General features: G+C 35.6%; 1 protein-coding gene across 1 annotated transcript; it reads left to right on the top strand.

Annotated features, from left to right (window-relative positions):
• The first annotated feature begins 758 nt into the window (after nucleotides 1–758).
• LOC113115153 (zona pellucida-like domain-containing protein 1) lies at nucleotides 759–4,771 on the top strand. Its single transcript, XM_026282483.1, has 10 exons — nucleotides 759–926; nucleotides 1,038–1,258; nucleotides 1,534–1,718; nucleotides 2,370–2,442; nucleotides 2,542–2,639; nucleotides 2,718–2,798; nucleotides 3,354–3,522; nucleotides 3,638–3,746; nucleotides 3,847–3,867; nucleotides 3,955–4,771. The coding sequence occupies exons 1-10, from the start codon at nucleotides 833–835 to the stop codon at nucleotides 4,092–4,094; spliced, it is 1,191 nt and encodes a 396-aa protein (XP_026138268.1). The 5' UTR covers nucleotides 759–832; the 3' UTR covers nucleotides 4,095–4,771.
• Nucleotides 4,772–12,537: the final 7,766 nt, after the last annotated feature.

Genomic DNA, 12,537 nt, shown 5'->3' with positions numbered 1-12,537 from the left:
GAAAAGCTTCAGAATTACTAAAGTGTTGTTAGTCCCAAAGTGATAGTTCACCCAAAAAAATGAATAATTTGCCATTATCTTCTCATCCTTATGTCGTTCCAAACCTTAAATGAATTTCTTTCTTCTATAAAACAGTGTCAACTGTTTTTTGAAAATGTAATGAAAGTCAGTGGAGTCCAGTGTTGTTTTAGATGCTATTGCATTTTAAGACATTTTTCAAAATAGCTTTTGTGTTCCACAACGAACCCCTTCAAGAAATCCCTTTGACCATCATCATCACATCAATAAAGCAGGTGTGTACAAACCGTGGGATTTCAAGCTGTGACCATCACGATTTTAAGGTAACAAACCTTCTTAAAGGCATGCAAGGTCAGAGGTCGGACCTGTTAGACTAATAGGTCCAAACAGAAGATGGGACCTCCCATATATTGTGTACTTCTACAATAGAGTTTGTTCTTACTTTATTAAATTACAAGACAGTGGTCATTGTTTATGGTCTAACTTTAAAGGTGAGGTGTTAAGTTTCAAGGTTTGCCTCAAGGTAATGGTACCTTATCCACAAAAGTGAATTGTTCTTAAAAACCCGAGCAACCATACTGAATGACAAATGACCTTGTTTTGGCCCAATCCTGCGGAAGTCCTCTATAACTAACATCTCCTACTCACACATGCATATATAAATAACAGACAGAAGCAGATCAGAGTTAATCCAGCAGTGACTTTGAGAAGATAAAGGATCTTTGACAGCAAGGATAACTTTGAGATCTTCTCTGGGGTGCTGAGATTCATTTAACAGTCATTTTTGGACATTGATGAAGAGCAGATAGCTGACATGGTTCTACTCAGCCTCTTGATTTTGGGTGCGCTGGTTAAAGGCCACCTGGCTCTTACTGCAAGTGATTGTGGGACTTCCTTCAGGCGTCCAGGTAGGCCTGTTGTACTGCATGGCTTTGTCTCCAATTATTAGCCTATTTAAAACTAAAACAATGAATCAGTTTTAAAGGAAAGACATCAGGGAGCTTGTTTTTGTGTTACAGCGTACACAGACATTGCAGTGTATTGCGGGACCCAGTCTATAAATCTGGCCATCCAGGTTTGCCCGGTCATTTACACTGGATATAACGAGAGCCTGTTGATTCTGAATCAAGTCAGAAATGATCCGTTGTGTCGCGGCACGATGGACTCGACAGTCAATCCTCCAGTCGTGCGCTTCAGCTTCCCACTAACACAATTAGACGCCTGCGGCAGCATCTTCCGCGTAAGTACTACTGCATTTCAAACCACATTCACACTGAATGAGTATTCTCTAAGTAAAATCAAGAATCTTGAGCTTTGGCCTGCTAGAAATGCACCAAGCCAGCAAACTAGCGAGGTTACCAACAGGGGTCAATGTTACTCAACATGTTGAAAAGTAGGTATTTACAAAAAAAATAATAATAATAAAATAAAAAGGTTAATTCCCCCCATTTGCCCTGTATTTTGTACGCTCTCTCTTTAAGTCCATTTCATTTCATTCATTGTCTTAATTTGTAGACCACCAGCGCTCCAGGGACAGGGATCTTCTCGGACTTCTCTAACATCCAGACAGTGAATGTCAGTGGGGTGGTCAGATCTATTGACCCCACAATAGGAACAGTGACCTACAACGCCGAGCTGAGCTATTTTTACTCCTGTGCATATCCTCTCCAGTACCTGATCAACAATACAAAAGTTGATGTGTAAGCACATTTAACTCTCTTAATAGATGATTTCTACTGAAACGATAATAATAATCAAACAATCTTAAACCAGCCTGGTCTTAGTGTCTCAGTCTAGTCAGAGTTTTAGGGAACTTTTGGACTGGTCCATGTTCTGGCTTACCGTTTTGAATCAACGAGAATGAATTTAATTGGAAAAAAATGAGTGTAAAGACATACGATTTCTATCAAATGCTTTTCTTTTGAACTTTCTAGTCATCAAAAAATCCGGTATGAAAAATCTCATTTCCAGAAAAACTTTAAACTGTTTTCACTGATGATGAATTCCATTACTTTAGCACCAAATCAGTGTATTAGAATAATTTCTGAAGGATCATGTGACACTGAAGACTGGAGCAATGATGCTGAAAATACAGCTTTGCCAAAACAGGAATAAATGCAATTGTAAACTATATCAATTGTGAACAATTTTCACTAGCCTATTAGTCACTATTTTACTGTATTTTTGATGACATAAATCCAGCTTTGGTGAGCATAAGAGACTATTTAAATATGAACAAAACAGTAGTTTGAACACTAGTGGAGAGTGAGCAGCTTGTTGACATTCTTAGCTAGTGAATAATTATTTCCTGTGCATCATTTGAAATCTCTAACCTTTGCCTCCCTCTTCAGGTCATCCTCCTCCATTGCAGTGATTGACAACAATGGTAGCTTCATCAGCACTTTAAGCATGCAGCTCTTCAAAGTAAATACACGACTAATGAAAAAAGTTTCGAAAATCTATAGCTTTTTCTATGCTGTGCCATACTGTGTCCAAGACTTCATATTTGACCTGTGTCTCTAGGATATAAACTACACAACTCCACTCGTCATCCCTGCTCTTGGTGTAGAGCTCAGAACCAGAATCTACGTGCAAGTCATCGCAGCAAACTTGACTTCACAGTGAGTAACATTTGATGTTTCTTCTAAGATATGCCTCCATTAGTTAAAGTAGAAACTGACTGATTGTGTCCTCTACAGGTATCGTGTTCTGCTGGATCGATGCTATGCCTCCATCTCAGCCTTACCCTCAAATTCAACCTTTTTCAATCTCTTTGTCCCGTAAGTCTAAAAAAAAGTGGGGAAAGTCATGTTAAAAATAACATTTATAATGTAATCTAATTTATTTTATATTTTACTTATTTATATATTTAAATTTAATTAATAATTAATATAATTAATATAGCTTATCTAATATAATAAAAAAAGAAGAATATATTGGAATAAGAAAGGTTATTTTCAAAACAAAGCCATGCAATTCGTCAGTTAATTTATTCTATATTTACTGTATTTATACTGAGAATAATAAATAAGAAATATAACAAAGTAAATCATTTTAAAGAATATTTCATCAATTGAATTATTTTTTTTATCTGTACAATTATTTTCAATACACATAAGTAAACCATGGAAATGAATTGGTTGTCTCATTTTTTTATTATTATTATTCTTACAAAATAACAAAAATGTAATTCAAATGAAAATGTTATCATTTAAATTTTAACTTTTGAATTTGTTGTTTTAGAGTCTCTACAGAATTATTTTTGTAAACTCAACAAAGCCATGGCAACTCATTTGGTCGTACTTAAAAATTCTCCTTCTCTTCTTTTCTTACAGGTGCTCTCAGGATCAGTTTACCACCATGTCTGAGAATGGAAACAGTCAGAAGGCTCGCTTTAGCTTCCCGGCCTTCCGCTTTACTGAGCAGCAGAACCAGACCATTTCCACCTACTACCTTCACTGCATCACCAGGCTGTGTGAAACCAGCAGCTGCGCACAGTTCAAGGTAACACACACTTTCAAACCGGCCTATCAGACTACAAGGATCAGGGTCTTGACTGAATGAGCAGATAAACGTGCCCTGCTTTATTGTTTAACCCTCATCCGTTTTCAATGCTCAGCAATGCACCAGGAGGAGAAGACGGGAAACACAGACAATGCAAATTAAAGATGGAGTCTCAGACACCACCCGCATCTCCTCAGGACCTATTAGGATTAGAGCAGAAACCCGTATGGCTCTTTCCATCTCACTATCCTTCTCATAATATAGAAACATTTCGAGACACATAAATGTAGCTAAATAATAACTGCATATTGTTCTTTCTTTCAGCTCTCAGCACTAAGGAAGAAGGTAAGCGTCCCTCATCAATGTGATTTATTCACAGTAGAATGCCAGAAGATTTGGTAATAACATGCTGTCCCTTGTATCCCTGTACAGCCGTGAGCAGCCCACAGAAGGACAGTGGTAATGGGGCGTCTACAGGACTGGGCATCGCTCTGGCCGTCCTCGTCATTGTGGGCACCATTGCTGCCCTCATGGCCGTGTCCTTTTACCGAAGACTTAAGATGCTGCGTTAGCTTGCTGTGATCCTATGGCTCTTTTTGTGAACAACAGCACTGGTGAAGATGGGAACTGGGGATCCATTTTATTAATATATGAATTTTTCAATTAAAAAGCTTTGTCGGCATAGAAGACAACACGATTGTCATTTGAAATGCAAATATTGCAACCAAAAATATATGTTATAATATCTTATACACTTAAGGCACAAATATTTAAATGCACACCATTTTATCTTATAAGCAAACATGTACAGAGTGCATTTGGTATGAGAAAGAGGATTACAAAGGGAGCAATGCTTGTGTATCGACAGTGGTTTTAAAAGGATATTTGTGCAGATAAAACATTTTATCTATTTAAAACTGCTTTGCAATCTGTCGTAATGGATTCTTGCTCAAGCTGTGCCACATTAAAGCAGGATTTAAGGCTTTAGGATTGACAGCTTTTAAAGAACATTTAAAAAAGTTGTTAAAGCTGCATGAAGAGCCTGGCTTTGATTTAGCGAGCTTGAGTCTTATTAATGAGGAATGAATCTTTCATTTTGGAAAAGTGATTGTAAGAATGCCTATTTTAATTCAGATGCTTCAGCATATGCAATATATGATAAATTTAGAAAGGTGTTTGTTTATTGAAACTTTTTTTTTGGAGTTTGTACTTTTGTTGCATGCAATGTCATTAATAAAGGCTTGTAGGATTGTGAGAACTGTCTCAGTCACCACTAGGGGGAGCGTCACCATTGTTTGAAAAAGACACATTAGCTAGAATAATGTTTTAGTCGTCTTACAAAAGTGTTTCTTTATGGCTGTCTTACAGTTCATTTTACAACGCACTGTTTTGGGAGATTTTTTATGGATTTATTGCTGCCCCACTTCAAAGAGTCAAAACAAAAGTGGAGTCTCAAAAAGTAGCCTACATTATCTTTTATGTACATATAGGGCCGACATACTTTCTATAATTTCGTTTCTGAATGTTTCAGTAGGTTACACGGTATTCAAAAAATTTATTCTTCTGTTATCCTTATTTTGGATACATTATTTTCAACGTGGAACAACGGTGCCACATTTTAAACATTCTCACGCCAAACGTCTATTTTCTCACGCAGTTAAATATAAAAAATCATCTCGGAGCAAAGAAGCTGATAACGCACCAACATACGAATCAAGATGAATCCTACGATAAGATAAGAAGTCTCATCAGCTCTGTCACGGATGTAAGCCTTTTCTGTGAATGTGAGACACAGTAAACTATTTGCATTTCAAACTAATGTTTTTATGAATACGACAATTAATTAAAAGTAATAACATTAGCTACAACGAAAACAACTAGAAGCTAATGACACCGGAAGCCTCGCACATTCAAACAAATCCCCTTATTAAGCATAACAAAAAGTAAATAAAGGTGAATAATCTTTAGAGTCTATGGATGAATAGCCTACAACTCACAAGATATGTTACTAACAACAACAACAGTATTACGAGTAAGCCTAAATAACTATGGTAAACTACTAATCAAGAAAATAATAAACAATGAGCCAGGACATTTACAATAAATTTCACTTTAATTTAAATACAATTTAAGTTTAAAATAAGTTAAATCATTGCGGTGGAGAATTGTAGTAGCCTATGCTAACAATAGGAGCCTAATACAAGGCTAAAAACTTGTATAATTTATTAATTGATTATAGAACTGCATTTTGCAAATAAATACAAAATGTCAAGAGTATAGGCATAGGGTATTGCAGCGTTTAGATAAACTGTGCTAGGGTCTGTCAAAATGATTATGGTAGACCCTCAGATTATATGTAGGATATTGAGTAACATAACTAAAATCTCTTCATCTTATTTTCAGTTCTTATTACAAATTTGACAATATTTATGCAACTGGAAAATGCTTGGGTGATTTCCTTTTCAGATTATTGTGTTAGCGAGGAGTATTGTTTGATAATTGGTGCCTGTGTAAGCATAGCACTGGCTTCAGATGAAAGCACTTTAGCCATATCCTAATGCAGTTGAATCATATGTCCTGCTGTGTTGTACCAGTACACAAACTCTCTATTCACTCTGAATAAACAGGTAAATTAGCCTAATGTTTGTTCATATCATGCAGCATATCCCCTCAAATTAATTCACAGTTAGTACAGTCAGATATATTAGAGTGATATTAAGGATGTCTTAATATAATGTCAGAGCTAATGCAAATTAAAAATTTACATGCTGCTAACTAGGTCATGATAAATACATAGAAAAATGACTTTCATTATATGGTGATGAGGACATTAATACAATATGAGGAGGGACAGTCACAGTGGGATATGAGAAGTAAATATGCCAGCCCTACAGTGGGTAAATCTCAAATTTTATGTGAGGTTGTCATGAGGAGCAATACCTGAGAAACGATCTCATCTGGTGAGATGAGGCCATGCAGAGGATCTTCAGAGGATGCGGGCGACCTTATTAGTTAGAGAGAACGATGACTTCATTTCAATTGCAACTCAATGTGCTAATTGCAATGGCAAAAGTAACATGTGAGCGGTGATTTATTGTGTCGTAATGGAATTCTCTATGATGCAATTTCATGTAATGTTAAATTGCATGGCAGGGTTAAGCTAATTAATGGAGAAGATATATTTAAAATAGACAAGTAGTGTCATTTTGGGAGATGGAGTTTGCAAGAAATTACCAGACAGGAAAGGAATCATGAAACATTGATGCACTGTACCATATCTAGACAGATGGGCCTTTCTGCCTCTGTCTGTCTCTGGAGACTGTGGGTAAAACATTAGCAGTGAATGAAACACTCAGTCTATTAGATACTGTGCAATATTGCTATGATGTTGGTTTAAGCTTGTTTTTTATTTATTTTTATTTTTTTTTGCAAGATAATGGCAATTGTTTTGTTATGAGTATGAAGAAATCATAAAAAATCAGCTGCTGGAAAATTAACTCATATTGTTTAACCAAACAAAAAATTAAGGGCCAAATCCCCAGACGAAGAGCCCTAGACTAAATAACAATGTGAATTGTGAATGAAGAGTACCCTCTAAAAACAGCCTTTAATTTAAAATCTGTTTGAGAAACCAGTGCTGATGGTATCAAAAGTTTACCGGCTCTTAAAACACTTGGATGTTTTTTTAACCATTTTTTCTTACCATACCATATACCAACATAGTTTTTGCTTTATATTTTGAGAGAACAGCAGCTTTAAATTTTGTTGTTGTCATGACAGAGCATATTGTTTATCATTTTTAATTTCATATTTCTATTCATTTGTTCAAGTTCTTGAGTGCATATACATATAAACATACATATATATATATATATATATATATATATATATATATATATATATATATATATATATATATATATATATATATATATATATATATATATATATATATATATATATATATAATGTCAGACCTAAAACATTAATTGTTCACTACATGTGATCAGTAAGATTTTTTTTTTCTGCATTTATTTGATTAAAATATATTGTAATATTGTGAGATATATTAAGAATTTAATAAAAAAAAACTGTTTACTATTTTAATGTTTTATGAGTATTAAATATATGCCAGTCTTATGTGTCACATGATGAATCAGAAATCATTATAATACGCTGATTTGTTGCTAATTTATTATTATCATCAATGTTGAAAACAGTTGTGCTGCCTCGTAATATTGTGGAAAGAATTATACCATTTTTTCAGAAATATAATTCTATAATAGTATAAAGTTTAAAAACTGCATTTATTTGAAATTAAAATATTTTGTAACATTATAAATGACATTACTGTCACTTTTGATCTATTTAATCCATCCATGCCGAACAAAAAACATTAATTCCCTTGTGAAAAAATACAATCTTACTCACCCCAATCTTTTTTAATGGTAGTATAATTTCAGCAATTGTAATATTTATGTAATGCATTTATGTGACTCTGCATGTGTATAAAAATATACCTTTTCATGGAGAAAGACTTTTTAAAACATTAAAAATTAACCAGGTTTTTTTTCTAATCAAACGTCTTTTTTAAGTATTGCAGTTACAAATAGATAATGCAAAACAACTGAGAAGAATAAATATTCAAAGCTAAGAAAAACTGGTTTTCATCAAGGAGTTGTGTAACTCTATAGACACTCCCATGATTGAAACATGAAATCATGTTTATCGTTAGTGTAGAAATGGGTCTTTAGACAGGAAATGCCACACCGACTTTTCGGCAATCAGCCTTTTTCTTTTGTTTTGATCTTAGATTCCTCTGATTTTGGACACCATCAGGGTGTAGCTTCAGCAGGACAAACTGGACCAGTGGAATGCAGTGCCATTTACACCCCCTGACCCAGATGTACAGGAGAGACCAGGACAGAAGCGCCAGACCATGCATGCAGTATAGGGATGGGACGGTTGAGTGCATCCAGCAAGACCCCCTGTTGAGAGCAGACCAGCTCCGGACACACGTCTCCCGACCTGCTCCAGCTGTAGAGGAGCTGCACATCTTTCATAATTCATTACAGAGACCCGAGACACAATGCAGCTGCCAGCAGCCTGTGCTATGATGTAAAAAGTGCTGCATTATGCATAGGATATGTTATGTTCTCTGCTTCAGACCGAGCGAAGGTCTGGCCTCTGAATCACTGAGTGATTGGGAAAGAGGGCAAATGTCAATTTGTATTGTGGTGACCCAGATGATTTGTGAAAATGCTCCTTACACATAACACGTCATGTCAGCATAAAACTGTATGCTGAATGAGATTTAACCAAATGGATAAAACTTAAAAGCTCTTGATGTGTTGGAGAAAACAAATGTTTAAATAAAAATGATGTCATCATTTAATTTCATGGTGTTCTTAACTTTGACTTTAAAGGAATAGTTCACCCCCCCAAAAATAAAAGTATATTTGTAATATTTGTTTGTTTCTTCATAGGACCAGATTTGGAGAAATTTAGCATGACATCTCTTGCTCACCAATGGATCATCTTGCAGTGAATGGGTGCCGTCAGAATGCTTTTTTAGCAATTTGTACAACTCCATTCCATCAATTAATGTCTTGTGAAGTGAAAAGCTGCATATTTGTAATAAATTAATCCATCATTATGGCGTTTTAACATTAAACCATCATGAAAAGGTCCACCGACATACGTTTATGTTTATAACTGATTTTCACTTGAACGGTCACTTGATCTGTGCAGATTTCTCTCCTGATTCACTTTTTCACTTGGGAAAGCTATATATGAACTCATTTAAAGTCAAAATAACTTATTGATGTATTTGTTTGTTACGAACATCCAGCTTTTCATAAGATGTTAATTGGTTGACTGGAGTGGTGTTGATTACTTGTGGATTACTATGATGTTTTTATCAGCTGTTTGCACTCTCATTCTGACGGCACCCATTCACTGCAGATGATACATTGGTGAGCAACTGAGTACATTTGAGTGAACTCTGATTAATTTGTTTTAGACGAAAGGTTAGAGATGCTTCACATCTGAAATTGTATTAATTTGCATCATTTATACTGCTATTTCCTTACCATAAAGCTGCTTTGAAACAACCTGCATTGCTATATAATGACAGACTGTACATTTCTGAACAAATCTAAACGTAGAACTGTCTTCATGCAAATGTGGCCTACACCCAGCTGACCTCTTTTTAATGGAACATCACATTTTTCGTACATTAAATTAGTCACAATGCTCAAACAGATACATGTTTCTAAGCAGTAACTCATGCAGTCATTGTGAGTCACTCAATACAAGTCTTACCGGTTCACAAAGCGGCTTAGACATTCTTTTATTGTGAAGACTGAAGGGATCTGAGCACTTTGAGTCAGAGACAACCTCTTCATTAAAGATTTATAGCCTCAAGAGACGCAAAGACATTTCAGTTCAGAATACAAACACCAGTATTGTCCAGGGTATTCAGTAAGAATATATGCTCCATATTACTGAGTTTCTTTCAGATGCTGTAGGTTTCCCTCTGTTTGTAGTTTCAAAGATTTAGATACATATACATTCTGCAAGAGGAAATTGTCTGTCTGGATGGACATATGCAAGCTATCTAATAATGATGATGTTTGTAAGAGACTCTCTGAGTGTTTCGTGACTGACAAGTGACAATTGTGATGATGTCTGGGCAGATCTTTTTGGCTGCGGATGTGTTTGGGGTTTGGAAATATGGAGTGGTTTGACCCCGCTTGGAATGTGACCATGTCTGAAAAGCGCAAAGTGATGTTTTTTTGTCTGAAAATCTGCCGAAGGGCTTGTGAAATTCAGTCAATGGCATGACAGGATCTCAAACAGACTTCCATAGTTCCACAACAGAGACGTGCAAAGATTTACAAACCCAACAGGACCAAACATGCTCGGCAGAACTAACATCTGCATCTTCCTTTAATCTTTACTACATTTTTCATGCTATGCTTCCTACCAAGTTGAATGCAGTGTTATTTCTATACTCTTTTATATTTTTATTAATATTGTATATTACATAATGTGACATGTTTCACTATAATAATACAATAATTTGAATTCGCTTTTAATTTTATTTAAATATTTATAGCTTTAATTTATTTCCCGTTATTTTAGGCAACACTTCTAATTTTTCTGTTAAGTTTTTCATCCAATAAATTTATAGTTTCTTTTTTTTTCAGTAAATAACTGTGTATTGTACATCCTCAGATCCTCCACAGTCTCCGCTCTGCTCAGTTTGTGTCTCACTGCAACTTAAAGCATAAAGCAAATTCCAGTCTTATCATAAAGAGTAAAAATGTAGCCTTTAACCTCTTATCATTTTTCATATTTTTTTGACTTTGTTCTGCATCTTGCTAATTGAACGGGAGGAAACTCATAGCATTCATATTTTCTAAGAAATTCTTAAACCTCCCACCATGATGAAATCCATGCCATTAAACAGGAACAACATGCTCTTTAACAAGTAGCTTCTTCGCTTCCTCTGTAGATGCTCGTTTTATTTGTGTTATGACTAAAGCTACTTAATAATGCATTTCAGGCCTTTTTATCTTGGTTTTCAGTGCTTTGCATTTATTGTGGTAAAATGCATGTGGGATAATGGGTATTGCACCCTCTCCCAACAGTAATAGTGTTTTCTGCTTGTTTTTATTAGCTTAGCCACACCCTGTTATTGTCCTATGAGCCTCTAAATGGTGGTTAAACATTTCATTACAAAGTAGTATAACTACTAAGGTTCTCATGTCTAGATCTTTGTGATCAGTGGGCTTGTTGTCTCTTTTGTGTAGGTCTTGGTTTCCGTCACTAAAAAAGTGGATGCTAATCAAAGAACAACAACAACAACGACAGCCTCCAACTGAGACTGCTTTGCATTATTGTTTATTTGGGCCTCGGCCTGTTTTTTTGTCAGATATCTTGATCTCGGTTTCAGATATTAGGTCTTTGTCTGGACGTCTGGTCTTGGTTTGACAGACTCCAGGATTCCAGTTATCAGGAAACCAGAGCATCTCAAATCTCTCGCATGCTTTGATGTACAAAAAGAGTGATAAACATTATCCAGAGTAAATGTGTGGGATCAAGGACACTGATATGTCATCCGAGGTTTTCATTGGAATGATTCAAAAATGGGCTTTAGTGGCTCTGGAGAGTGTTATGAAATGAGTCTGGGTTTTTAAAAAAGGACCAAACTGTGCAGAGATTCAGCACTCCCCTCACACAATGCCTTTGAGGTTTTCTCACAAAATCTGGCTTTTAAAAAAGATAACCTTTTACCTGCAGCTAAACTTGGTTGAAGAAGAAATAGTTAGATATAGGGGGGAAGGGGATAGGACGATTCTAAGGGCCCGATGTTGAAACACAATATCTACTGAAGCGGAGCCCCCCGGGAACGTGATTTATTGAGATGAACGGGGAACGCGATCTCTATGTAGGTTAATATTATGACTAGTCAAGATTATACTACAAGTGGATGATGACTTTCTAGCATCAGAACATCAAAGAAATCAAAGCTTCTCTACATGTGGTCTGCCTCTTAGGTCCTTTTAGAAGTTATCAAATATTTACATGCCCATACCATCATAATCCTCTCATAAAAGGCTCTCATCTATTACTTCACCACAAAAAAACAATAAAAACACGAATTCTTTACCCTTTAGCATTTCACAAAAGGAGTGCAAACTGTTTTATGTTACATCATATCATTCAACCTTTTTTAAAATTCTTAAGAAATGATAAATGACCTCATGAATGTAGTGCAAGTAGAGGTTCAATAAAAAGCCCTTCTTCATTGAAAATGTTATAATGGCACAGTTTGATATGCTACAATCTTTATAGGAGAGAAGAAAGGGGGAAAGGGAACCCTGGGGAAAAGTGGGGTTATAAACTCATATATAGAGCATGAGAAAGTGGGGGCTCTCAGCTGACGCTTTGTGTTAATGGACGCTTTGCATTTGCCGGGTCATGCTAAAGCTCTCACAACTTGCGAGA

This window comes from Carassius auratus, chromosome 15 (assembly GCF_003368295.1).
Source record: "Carassius auratus strain Wakin chromosome 15, ASM336829v1, whole genome shotgun sequence".
Classification (NCBI taxonomy): Eukaryota; Metazoa; Chordata; class Actinopteri; order Cypriniformes; family Cyprinidae; genus Carassius; species Carassius auratus.
This window is presented reverse-complemented; position numbering and strand designations above follow the sequence as displayed.